The sequence below is a fragment of the Topomyia yanbarensis genome, chromosome 1, assembly GCF_030247195.1.
Source record: "Topomyia yanbarensis strain Yona2022 chromosome 1, ASM3024719v1, whole genome shotgun sequence".
NCBI classification, from domain to species: domain Eukaryota; kingdom Metazoa; phylum Arthropoda; class Insecta; order Diptera; family Culicidae; genus Topomyia; species Topomyia yanbarensis.
Genome location: NC_080670.1, coordinates 197,985,583 through 197,998,883, shown reverse-complemented (window position 1 = coordinate 197,998,883; position 13,301 = coordinate 197,985,583). Strand labels below are relative to the sequence as shown.

At 44.9% G+C, this 13,301-nt stretch overlaps 2 protein-coding genes across 2 annotated transcripts; one reads left to right on the top strand and one right to left on the bottom strand.

The window, feature by feature from the left end:
- The first annotated feature begins 3,359 nt into the window (after window positions 1–3,359).
- On the top strand, window positions 3,360–4,274 carry LOC131687113 (uncharacterized). Its single transcript, XM_058971159.1, has 3 exons — window positions 3,360–3,655; window positions 3,762–3,995; window positions 4,078–4,274. The coding sequence occupies exons 1-3, from the start codon at window positions 3,541–3,543 to the stop codon at window positions 4,116–4,118; spliced, it is 390 nt and encodes a 129-aa protein (XP_058827142.1). The 5' UTR covers window positions 3,360–3,540; the 3' UTR covers window positions 4,119–4,274.
- LOC131687103 (DNA excision repair protein ERCC-1) lies at window positions 4,185–5,510 on the bottom strand. The gene is made up of 3 exons (XM_058971147.1): window positions 5,379–5,510; window positions 4,576–5,164; window positions 4,185–4,516 (listed from the first exon to the last, which is right to left on the bottom strand). Exons 2-3 carry the CDS (start codon window positions 5,143–5,145, stop codon window positions 4,331–4,333), a joined length of 756 nt encoding a protein of 251 aa, XP_058827130.1. The 5' UTR covers window positions 5,146–5,164; window positions 5,379–5,510; the 3' UTR covers window positions 4,185–4,330.
- Between the last annotated feature and the right edge of the window lie 7,791 nt (window positions 5,511–13,301).

Sequence of the window (13,301 nt, the reverse complement as noted above, 5' to 3'; positions counted from 1 at the left end):
CCCATATCTCCGGTCACAGTTGATTGCATTTTATTACCTAAAAAATTCCGCAACTTTTGGTGTGTATATTTGATACTTTTTCAGCGGCTTCCAATTAATTGCCTTTTTGGTTGGATTTCTTCCACTGTGCAGTGATTCTTTGGCCAACCGTGGCACCCAGTCCCCATCAATTTGTGTTGAAGAGATGATTCTCGAGTCAACAAAATCTATGTCCTTCACTACACCAACGTCGCTAGGGAAGTTCCAACAAAGTAGCCAAGCTCACCTCCCTAGCTAATAATCGAGGACCGCTACCGTAGCAGCCAAAAAATGTCCCAGGAGACCAGTGAGATTTGGAACGGCACTTTCAGATCCCATCGACATCATATCGGGTATACCTCAAGGGAGTCCCCTTGGACCTCTCCTTATCGTGCTCTGCGTGAATGACCTTAACAACACAGAGAACAGACGTCCATCTTCAACATTCAACTTGTGTAAAATCTCTAACGGCTTTGTGGCAAGGTACTACTTCGCGGATCACCAGCTAAGACCAACCCGATTCCCCAGGTTGCCGGACCGTCGGGTTAAAGACAACAAGCGTTCTTTCAGTAACTCTCTGTTGCCAAGGAAGATTGACGCTCGCGGTACAAGATTGACGACTTCAGGGCTGTCCGTTCTTTGGCAGCTCTCTAGAAGACGCTGTGATATAACGAGCTGGCTTGTCGATACGTCCCCCCTGCGAAACTTACCGGTCAAGAGTTTCGAAGGCGTGCCTCCGGGTATGCTCATTGAAGTAAAGCACGCACGCCTAACCGCAATGTCACAAGTTCAAGGTAACCAAGAAAAAACCGTCGCCGGGAAGACTCATCTAGGTGTTGTTGTTTACGATTCTACGACGTGCAGAACACGGCCTTCAAGCTCCAACTTACAGAGCTGGGTGTATTCAGCGAACAACGATCATTACTTCACTGTAGAAAGTGTTTACGTGGTTCGCACTTAGAAGAGGACAAATGGGTTAAAAGTAGTCTGAAACTAACAACAAAGCGAACCACACTAGATTTCGAAATTGGGCTGTTGTGGCGCCATGACTACGTTGAATTCCGAGGCAACTACAGCATGGCGGTTCTTCGATTGGAGTGCTTCGAGAGGCTCTTGAATTCTTGGGCCCTATTCTCACAGTCACGTCACCTAGTGACTAGAAGGAAATTTTCTTCTAGTCACTAAGTGACGTGACTGTGAGAATAGGGCTTCTTAACTCTATTATTGCAGAAAATATTTTGCGTCAAATGGTGGGATGCAAATTAAAGAGATACATACAGAAACCGACGCAAGAAGAACTGCGAACAGTTGATTGGCGGAAGGTGTTATATATGCAACTTGGAGTCGTGTAGAAACTAAATAATCAGCCAAAGTTCGCCGGGTTTAGGATGTGGCCGCTAAAGTGAGTGACGTTTCTCTAAAGACGATGCTGCTGAAGAGGCCGGATCTAATTGTTTTACTTCCAACTGTTTTCCAACCGTAAACGGAAAATCGCGTTGGGGACTGTCGTGAATTTCGAGCGTTCTCCATTCTAGCGTATTTTCGCGGGAAATGTCGTCAAGTGAATCTTGAATGACGCCGTCGATAGGTACACCTCGTACATTCCGATTCGAGCATCGTGTGCATCGGAATATTCCCAGCAGAGACGAGACTTCCAAAAAAATTCTATCGTGAGACAATCCGAAACAGCAGCCACGAGCGTTTATTATGAACGTCCTCACATTCGGTTCGGCGTGTTCTCCGTAATTTGAGATCCACGATTTGCGAAGAAACAAACGTCCACTGTGTGAGAGATTCGCTTAACACAGCAAGGGTAAGACCCACGACATTCCGTGCGTGTCGGGCATATTTTAGTCCTGCAGCCATTCAGTCCAAACACCTTGACTTGAGGATCCATGTTTAGAGTGGCCTCTTCCGGCATGGGAGTATGAATCTAGTGGGTCAATTCTTGACTGCGATACTTCAATCCGCCGGATGCCACACAGGACCTCTAGACTGGTTTTATCCGGAGAAAGTCTATTATCAACCTCCTAGGAAGCATGTGATGCCGCCTGCCGTTGACTATAGCCTCGTGGGGCAATGGAAACGAAATCCGTTTCGAAATGGACTGCTCGCAACATGGAACACCTAGGCTATAGGTTCAGTCCAACTTCTCGTAGTTCGTCGTTAGGATGTCTCCAGACACGACCGTCATCCAGCTTGATGTTTAGTGATACTTATCCAGTTTCTTTTCAAAGTGACCGTACTTCTATTTTTCCTTATCCAAGTACATACTTAGGAGTAACAACACTCGCTTTCACAGGAAGCGATTTTACAGCAAAATTCTAGCCAACATTTGGATTCTCGACAGTGGTAACATTTTTCGTATAAACGACAAACTTTTTGTATACTTCGCTGGCTTTGTAGTCGCATGTTCAACCAGCTTCAATTTCGGTTAGCCCCGATGCGAATGGATTTCCCGTCTAGCTTTGGCCAACACTTCTATCGACGCATCAATTACCCGGACTTGATCCAAGGCCACATTTCGAATTTATTCCGCTTCTGTTTTGCTACTGCTCTCCTTTATTTCGTCTGGGTCTGAAGAGAAGTAATCGACGAATTGCTCAATTCACCTGAAAGTAGGAAAACACATGCATCACAATCAGTCATGAACACATCTGAACCAGTTGGAATGGACTATGTCTGTCGAAGGTAGCAAGCTCAGCACAAACTCGTCTCATCTGAATAAAAAAAATACGTGTGTCTGTCCCTAACTCTTCAATCCCCAGTTCAATCAGAACTCGCTGATGGGTTGCTAAGAAAAAACATCTGCCATCATCCTACTCGGACTGAACAATGCGTATTTTTCCTGCATAGCGCCCGCTATCAGCTGCAATTCGATCAAACTGAACAAAATAAAAAATATAGCTAGTATAGTAGCTTATCAGTTTAAACAGTAAGCTCAACGACGTTTCCATCAAACTTGTATAAAAAGTCGTTCTATTTATAAAAAATAAAATTATAGCTTCGTTCGAAAAAAATAGAACTATTCTCTTTTTATTTAATTATATTAGAAAAGCATTTTCTATTTTCGCATAAATTTCAATACCCACCTCCGCCAAAAGCCGAACAGTAACTCCGCGATCACTTCCTTTCACGATTTCCCATTCAATTTCGCTCGATCTTGTTGCCCGTGCGATAGATTCGCGCGTATTGGTGTTAGTATTTCGCTACTAACTGGGTTTAGTAAGTAGTTACGATCGAGCGCCAAGAAAAGGTTAGAGTGCGGTAGCAACGTGAAACAAGCTCTCTCTCTCTCTCTCTCTCTCTCTCTCTCTCTCTCTCGCTTTGCAACAGTTTGACGATTGTCTCGTACCTCGTGCAGGTAGTTCGAACCAAAACAAATCAAGGCGCCAAAGTAGTTTCACCTGTGCTCTCTTCCTATGCGATTGTTGCGCATGAGTTATCATCAGAGCTGATCTGTATAGTATTTTAACGATAATTCGTTTACGGCAGAACACAAAGATTCAAATTTTTGGTGAGATGCTGCCTAACAAGTTCCCACTCGGAGTTGGCTTGTTACTGGCCGCCATACTGGTCACGATCGACGCTGGTCCAATGTACTACAAAAAGATCTCCGGTCAAAAATATGAACCAGGTGAGTTTTCGATTCGTTCGATTAGCCTTCAGCTCAAACTTCAGATCGATTATGGTGAGCAAGGTTGACTCAAAAAGCACGATTTCTCTCTCTGTTTCATCTCCAGATTGGGTAGCAGTGTCATCAACCGTCATACCGCTGACCGAATATCGTTTAAGCGTGGGTGCCATCGTCCCCGATGGACTCGCCCGAGCAGCCTCGATACCGGACGAATATAGGCGAGCTTACCAGCGGCACAAGAAACTGACGGCTGTCAGTAAGTTGAAACTGCCGACGGGCAAGTCGTCGGGTAGGGAGGTAGCGCCATTGGTTCAGGAGAATCCCGATACGCTCATCACTGGTGGGTGGATTTAGTTGTTGGCTGTCGATGACGGATGATCTGGTTTGTTTGTCATGCTAACTAGTTTTCTGTTCCGTTATAGCTAATAAGAAATTCTACGAGAAGAAGTTGGCGGGCAATTGAAGGCGCGTTGGAGGCGATACATACTTGGAGATTGGCGAAAAGTTTGAGTTATTTTTTAACACTATGATTAACGATGTGCCACAATTTAAGAACAATGGAAATAAATTGTTATTGTTTAATTTGTTTAGTCTTATAAGTGGAAAAATGATGTTTCAATTTATTGTTGACCAATTGGATAATAATTTAATAAATATTTAATCTATACGATTCTATCACCTCAAAAAGTTCTCATTAAAAGTTTTGTGTAGTTTTTTTGCCTTCCGTGGACCCAACCCCGCACAAAGCGACAGCTTTTCCTCGCTACTATTGATCATATTGGCCAGCGTACCGTAGTTCTGAATCAATGTCATCGCATCCGTTTTGTTGATCGGTTTGATGTTGGTTAGTGCACTTACCAACTAAAAATCGAGAAGTGATACTTCAACAATTACCAACTTTTAAATACAATAACACATACCTTCTGATACGGATACTGCTCCGCCCGTTCCATAATCAAATCCGGTGGTTTATTCTCGAACAACTTGTACGTTTCAACGATCCGGCCCGCTTCCTCAGCATTCCAGGCCAGCATCAACGTCAAATCAGCCAGCAGACAGATCCGCGTCAGATGTTTCAGTGCATTGTGCGGTTCGGGAATGTCAACCTGCGCAAGCAGTACCCTTAGCTCGTACATCTTACCCAGCTGCTTCAACCGTCCGTGTATGTAGTCCGGATTAAGATTGTGGTAACGCAACGAAATGTATAGGATACACCCGGTAGTACCAACCACATAGTCCGGCACGATATCGTCATACTCCCAGGGGACGTTCTGGATTGATTTTAGCAGCGGGTTACCGCGCTGTTTTGGATTGACCAGAATGCAGTTTCCTTTGTTGATTTTTGGTTGCTGCTGCTGGACGGTGGTGCTATTGCTGCTGCTGCCTTCAGCAGCTGAATCTGGTAAAGCTAGTTTTTTTGGTGGCGATGGTAGATCCAGATTGGCCAGTAGGTCGTCATCGTCCAGTGATTCGTTGGGGATTGATGACATGGGTTTTGGTTGTAATGTTCTAGGAAATATAATTTGAATCGAATGCATAATTGTGATAAATTCATATAAACCTTCCTCCCGATTAGGGAATCAGATTAGTTTTTTCTACCTATTAGTTTTAGAGTGGGAACAAGGTTCATCATTTATCGAAGTAATTTCATGGTTACGGCGGAATGTTTTCGACCCACTTGAAACAAAAACAACTTACACTTAAAATTAGATGCATAACTTACCTGTTTCAATTAAATCAATAAAGTAATTGCAATATTGAATGAACGCAAGGAGGAACACACTCCCGAAACCAACGTGAAATTCCTGCAACTTTTAGTTTGTTTTTGTTTTGATCTATATTTACCGTGTTTGACTTTTCGTTTCGAGTTCGAACACACGCGCATGCGCACAAAGCACACGGAGCGCGCTGGAAATGAGAGAGAAAACACGTGGTGCTTGGTGAGCTTTTGAGAGCTGCGAATCTCACAAAGCTCACACTGCAGTCCGACAGTGCGAGTCAGCGAAAAGCTCCAAACTTTGCAAATGTGGAGCTTTTTTATTCTTTGTGCAGAGATGTGAGCAACTCACACCAAAGATTTGTGATAAAAATTCAGCACTCCAAAAAGCTGAAAGTTTAGCAATCTAATTTTAATGATTTGACAGATTATTTTTGCTGAAAATTCTGTGAGTTATTTGTTAAATTGTCAGTACAATTACCAAGTCTGCTCAGACTACTGAAAATTCCGTTATTGTGATGTCATTTTGACAAATCAATTCTATGAGTTTTCAGCATACAGAGTCTGAAAAATGGTTGAATTTAAACTACTTAGCGTTCGGTATCTTGAATTACTAAATTTTTAACACCAAAGTTTGAAGGAGTGTAACATTGACTATAAATGTACAAAGTGAAATCTTTTGGCAGTGTAAAAGTGGGGGTAACAATTCAACCTGGCGCCACTGGGCAGTCCAGCTGTCAGAAGTTAGAAAAAAAGTTATACGAATAATTACTGTTTCTATCACATATCTCGCGTTGTTTCGAAGTTTATTCCGGTTCTTCGGTGTATGTATCTGTTGGGCGTTCCTCGGTATTTATTTCCACGATATGATGTGAAACTGGCATCTCTATCTCTACATTCAGAGTTTGACAATAGGCAACATCACTTTTCCACCGATCGATGTGGGGCAGTTTTACAATGTCAAAATCGTTTGAAATGTCATCAATTTGTGAGAGAATGGCGTTGGCGTGTGCGCTGTGATTAGCGTACTTTTGCTTGCTTATATCGGTTGATAATACGAAAAATAAGAAAATGAGTGAGAAAAGTATGCTTACACGACTTAGCAACCAGAACCATCAAGTATGGAAAACGCGTATCGAATAGGAGCGCAACCGGAATCTGTTGAAACGGCTTGGATGAAATCTTATCAGAAGGTTTTGGCGATTAGCGTTCTTTATGTTAAGCACAGTCTGGTAAATTTACTTCTGCTCACGATGGACGGGATCTACTCGAGCAAGAAACGGTCATGTCACGAGTCTTACTGTTGTGGCGTATTTGCAAACTGAACATGTATGATGGGGGTGATGCAGAGAAGCAGAAATCCGTTAACGACTACAATGATGCATTTGTGCCGTGTCCCCTATCCTGCTACCAGCAATAACGTAGTTCCAGTAGTCTAGTCGGGTTTCAATTCCTACTAGTGATCTCGGGTATTGTTCTGGGTGGCTTTGTGATCTTACTCGAACTTAAGCGTATGAAGTGATTAGGTATCAGCTCTTCTTGGTTAGAGTTCTCCAGTGGAATCGTAGTTAACGATCTAGACTTGACTATGAACTCGGCCTTCGCGGTGCCGGATTGAAAACCTACTTGGTAGTCAAATTAAAGATCACATCGATATCTTCCCCTAATTCCCTACTGGCTTCCTGCTGTTAGTCCCGTTGTCAGAGCTTATTTCGATCAGTGATCCACGGTGTGTTACAAAGTGATGAACGGACATCTTGCAGGACTCCATAGTCAGGGATTGGAAAACTTTCGAATGTACGGCTTCCACCGGAAGGCACTTGAATAGAGCAACTCGTTGTTTGGCGCAGCTGCCACCAGCTCCAACCTGAATGGATCCGAAATATTCCAAGCCGACATAAGAGAATGGACGCACTAAAACAACGAGAAGATACTCTGGTAGCGGTACCATCGTTGGAATAACCGGCGCAGCCCTGGAAATCTTATAAACTTGACAATCCTTTGCTATTTTTTTAACCACTGGGCAATGGAAATGTGGAAGCTTCCTTGGCGGACAAAAATTGACAAGACATTCGTCAAGGTCATTCGCGTCAAAGTTGCATAAATGGGGAGTTGAGCACGAGAGCTGAGGAAGACACGGTCACCAGACATCGAAGGATTCGAGCGCTGCAGGGCCGAGCCATTTAGCTGTCAACTGCTTCCGATAAGTTCCCACTGTAGGCAGATAGTGGGAACTTTTTTGAAGCAGACAGTATCATAAGGGTCAGGTTCATTGAAAACTGTGAAAATAAGTTCACGATGTCAGAAATTTTGATTTGGCCAGTACCGGACTGAGTATCTGTTTGTAAAAAAGGGACATTAGGGATTTTTGATGGTCCTTGCGCTTGACGGAAGATCATGCGGAATCCACTGTTTTCCGCGAGAATTATCCTTATGTTCTCCCGCACATTTGCCTCGACGTTTTTTTTTCCATAATTTGAGGCTGTGTGGCACATGTATTGGTAAATGATGCTGTTCATGTCTCGTGATACAAATAAATGAACAAGTGGGCAAACCTAGTTCAGGAGGACATAATTGGGAACACCCGGAGAAGATCAGCCCAAGCCGATGTTATCTGAATGAAATTGCTTGCAATCGAAAATCTTCACCTGTTGAAGCATCCAACCTTGTTCGGTCAGCACACCATCAATCTCCACTATCCAGGTGGGTACGTAGACACGATATGATGTATTCAAGGAGGAGCAAGGAGGTGAACAAAGAAAGTTTAAAAAGCATCAGTAATCAGAACCACCAAATATGGAAAATGTGTATCGAGTAGGAGCGAAACCGCTGCCGGTTACAACGAACTGCACCGAAACTGATTAGAAGGCTTTGGAGACTAATATTCTTTATGTCGAGCACAGTCTGCTAGATTTGTTTTGAAATGCTGCTTCTACTCAAGACCGATGTGATCAGCTTAAGAAATTTCATGAGAAGGAAACGGCAATGTAACGAGACTTTGATTCATTGCAATCTTTTGTGGACGACCGTTTGCTTCCCATCATCGACGAGTATTTAAATTTTATCTCACAACCTTAAAATGCAATCACTCCGTGTTGCAGTGTTCTCCCCTTATGGACTGCCTTCCAGAAAATGCAACATTTGAACCAGGTACAGCTATCACAGAAACGATAATCACCGGTGGTCTGTGTCAAATCAACGCTCGCGTCAGTGTAAAGGGAGGAACGCTCGATCTGGCACTCGTGAACCACGCAGATTCCGTCGTACTACTTGCGCCTCCGACCTCCGTAATCAAAGCGGACGCTCAGTTTAAACAGAAAACGATTTTGTAAATTCCATCAACGACCTCAGTTCTGACTGCAATCACTGCAGTTTTGAAGATATTTCTGCGTCCGTTGATGCTATTGACTGTTGATGATCTGGGTCATGCAGTCGCATGATGGCATTCCGAACTCTTTGTCATCTACGCAATGTTCTCCGGAAACAACGCAAGCGATACTTCCGTCTAGTTGTTGAGATTTCACGTTCTAGCTTGATGCGCCAACTGGAGCTCCTCAAGGAAGTCACCTCGGGTCGCGAATTTTCGTTTTATTCATAAACGACCTCCGTACTAGTAGCAAATTCGAAAAAGTATTCTACACCGATGATTTAAAAATTTTTTCGTTCTAATACTTCTGTCCTGGCTCCAGGGCAACCATCGTAACCATCTAAACAGTTCGATGTGCGCGGAATAGGCGAGTTGGTGATATTGACAAATGTGGAAAACTGACTTTTGGTTTCCTCAAAACAGAATCCGAAGTTCCCAGTGCCTTTATTACCATTCTGTTAGTCGGTAGCTACCGCCATCATGAACAAGATACACCAATGGTATTGCATTCCGAAACTCAGGATAGCGGTGAGAAGCGCAGCAAAAGTTTGTCAAAGGTGTCTAATCTGTAAAGCTTCACCAAAAGGTTCTCAAAATGGCGCCGCTTCCATTCGCTAGGATGGCGTCGTTCGTGCGACCGTTCACATACGTCAGAATTGAGTTCTTTGTCGAAGTCGCTTACAACCAAACTTCCCAGGGCTGCATAACTGCTGAGAGAACAGTTTGACCAGCTGGCTGTTACGTTCATTGGTATCACTACGAAGTGACTGCTCGATCCTCCGGGACCTCGCAACACTCTATCGAAACCAGTGTGGTGATTGCATAGGCTGGATGATGAAGCGCTCGAAACATTCATGGCTGAAGCTGAAGAAATTGGCAGAGTCGTCCACTAATGTACCTACCGCTTGCATCAGAATAGTACGAGGCTCTCACATCAAACATATTCGAGGGGGTATATCTCAAGCGATCCAAGGGGTAGACGGAAGGATGCTGCAAGCTATCGTACAAACTGCGGCTGGTTCGTAGCCCCGTAGCTCAGTATCCCCCGTGCTACCTGCCCAAAAATCAAAAGACGCGTTCAGGGAGTGAGATCTGAGGCAGTCAGAGAAAAGTGGAAGGTGACATTCTGGACGACTAGGGCTGCTTTCAATCGCAAGATAGTTCTCAGTAAGTCCACCTGCTATAAGAAGCTGTACAGAGAAGTAGAAACTACCCCCTGGAGCAATGCTTACCGTGTCGTGATCGCCAAGATCAAGGGTCCAACGACGCTAGCTGAAACGTGCGCTGACAAATTATAAATTAAGGCGGAGGATCTTCTCCCGAAGCACGACCCAACCGCATGGCCGCCTACGTTGACGGTGGAAATGCTGGTGACAATCGAGTCTCCCACGACGAACTCCTTATAGAGGTGAAAGTGAAGAAAGCTCCCGGTCTGGACGGTATCCCCAACGTGGCACTGAAGATCGCGATCATGGCGTTTCCGGACATGCTCAAGAAATGCCTGGATGGATAGATGGAAAATCCAGAAGCTGGTTTTGCTGTCAAAACCAGGGAAGTCACCAGGACATCCAGCTTCGTATCGACCTATATGCCTGCTTGGAAAACTTCTGGAAAGGGTCATCCTCAACAAGCTGACGGACGACGCTGAAAATGAGAACGGACTATCGCAAAGGCAGTTCGGATTCCGGGAAGCGATCTCGATGGTGGACGCCATCTGCGCAGTCATCGCGAGCGCGGAGAAAGCATTGAAGCAAAAGAGACGGGGTAATCGCTACTGCGCCGTAGTTACGATCGGCGTGAAGAACGCGTTCAATAGCGCCAGTTGGCTGGTTATCGCCGTAGCACTGCACAGGATGCGGTTCCCGGATTATTTGTGAAATTATCCAGGAAGTTACTTTCAGGACCGAGTACTGGTCTACGAGACGAACATGAGGTAGGAGTCGATTGGGGTCACGGCGGGAGTACCCCAGGGCTCCTTCTCAGCCCAACGTTCTGAAATATAGCGTACAACGGTGTTTTAACACTGCAACTTCCCAGGGGAGCCGAGATCGTTGGCTTTGCAGATGACTTCGTCCTGACGATAACCGACGAGGCCCTCGAGGAAGTGGAGATTGTGACGGAAGAGACAATAACCCGGAAACCCGGATGGCTGACGCCAAGTTACAGCTGGTTCACCACAAGACGGAGGTAGTGCTGGTCAGCAAACGAAAAAAAAAATCCAACGTGTCGTGATCAGCATCGACGGACAATAAATTCGATGGAAGTGTGCAGAGGGGAACCTCCATTGGACGCAGTTTTTCCGAGCACGAATGCTTCCGGAAGTACCTGCATCGGTTTGGACATGCTTCATCACCCCTGAATGTGCAAGAGACACCGGAACATGTGGTCTTCCCTAGGTTCTAGTAGATCGAAGGGGTATGTCTGATGAAACAGTTGACAATATCGACGAAGATATGTGCCACGACGAGCATGAGGCGGGTTCGGGTCGTCGGGGCGGCAGTGAGCCGGACCTCAGGCTTCACCGGAATCGCCGAACCGACTTCGACATCCAACCGGGTAGCTCGTAAATAGGTTAGATCCATCGCCGGATAGTAGAGCGTGTAGATCGCATCGAATACCTAGCAGTGGGTCGTTGGGGCACCAGTGAACCGGAAGCTACGCTCCAACCGACACTGCTGGACAGACCTCAGCACCTACTGGCTGGCCCGTTGAGCAGGTTAGGTCAACCGCCGGGGACTTGATCGAGTAGGTCGGGACAGGATAGGATAGATTCACCGCCGTCGATTATTCGACTATATAGTGGCAAGAATTAGAGCTAATTAGCTCAAGAAACGCGACGTCTCTACCGGAAGAAATTTCGCTGTCAGGGAACTCTTAGTCGGAGTAGGGTAGGTCACCGCTGGATAATATCTGAGTATCCGAGTAGAGCTCGATACAGCTGGGAGCTAAATGGCTCAAGGAAGCGGGTATCGGTGTCAGGAGTATTTCTTTCATCGGAGAACTCTCAGTCGGAGTAGGGTGAGTTCGCTGCCGGGGTGTATCCGAGTAGATCGTGATAAGGCTGGAAGCTGAATGACTTACGGAAACAGGATGGCTCATGGAATTAGCATCTAAATGGCTCACTGGGACGGGAGCTAAATGCCGACGTAATAGACAGGAGACAAGAAGTAAGAGGAGTCGAGAGTTAAATCAAAACACGAAGCTCGAGCCATTTCATGGGCCAAGTGAGGCTCCGAGATAGAGTAGCAGAAAGAGCGGCGACAAAACTTCACTTTGACAATCAACCTGACAATAAATAGAGATGTGAACAGATGCATTTACACTACTAACGTCTCCTTTGGTGAGTTTTTGACATTTGTCAGTCGGTCCAACTAGCGAATCAAATTCGTTAGTTGGACAAGGCTGTGGCCCAACCAGCAAATCACGACTGTATCAGTTCAAATAACTGACGCAAGATTTTGGACACTCCGTTGCTTTTTAGTTGCACAAATGTGCAACCCGTGAAGGTTCAACTAAAAGCAGCTCAACCCACCTGTATCGTGATTCCGACGTTTGTACATTTCGAGCTTGTTTTCTGATTCCAAATATTTCTTCTGGAAATATCCGCTCAAATAGCGCATAAGGACATACTTTAACCAAATAAAAGTAAAACATGGTCTCACAACCCCGCAAGTACCTACTTGGATGATTTTCTCTTGCTCCGTCGTCAGTTTCCGGATCAGCCGCACGGTCGGTCCAAGTGCTGATCGATGGGTTGTGTCAATCGTCAGGTCCTCAGGCAAGGAACCAAACATCGAACTCGGGACTGATTGGATTTATCAGATAGGAATAAAAGTTTTTTCATCGACTTCCAACTGCTACCGCTTTCACCAACCTACCTGATGGGACAAGATTTTTTATTCTCTCTTCCGTGCCGTGCCGTGCCTTGTCCTAGTAGGATCGGTGGAAAAAGCTGAACGGTGGAACCCCTGCGGTGGAAGAATTTGATTTGATTTTTCACTCTTCGACCGAGCTCAAATCACTTCCGTTCAAGTGTTTACTTCGCTTTCACCCTGGTTGGGTTGTGCGGGCGGGAGGGACAAGCAACGGGAGTAATACGGATTTCTTCGATCGAAAACTTTTAAAATTCACAGTCGTGATCCACTGAACACTTTTTAACAGGACTGCTTTTCAGTTCGACCTCTGCTAGTTGTACCATTTTCCCAATAAAAAGTATCTGAATGTCAAATTGATTTTGACAGTTAAACAGAAAATAGAGATGTGAACAGATGCATTGAACACTAGCGCCACCCACTTTGATTACAGTCGTAATTCGCTAGTTGGACGGAAAATACATTTGCTTACATCTTTAATTGATGTCAGTTTGATTGTCAAAGTGTATTTGACACGAGATTTTGGCATTCCGATGCTTTTTAGTTGGACAATGGTCCAACTAACGGAAGTCTAACTAAAAGCGGTCCAATTAAAAAGTGACCAACCAGCGAATCACGACTGTAGTTTGGAAAACTGTCACTCATTTCAACCAGAAAATCACGACAGCTTGATTTAATATTCTGTGAATA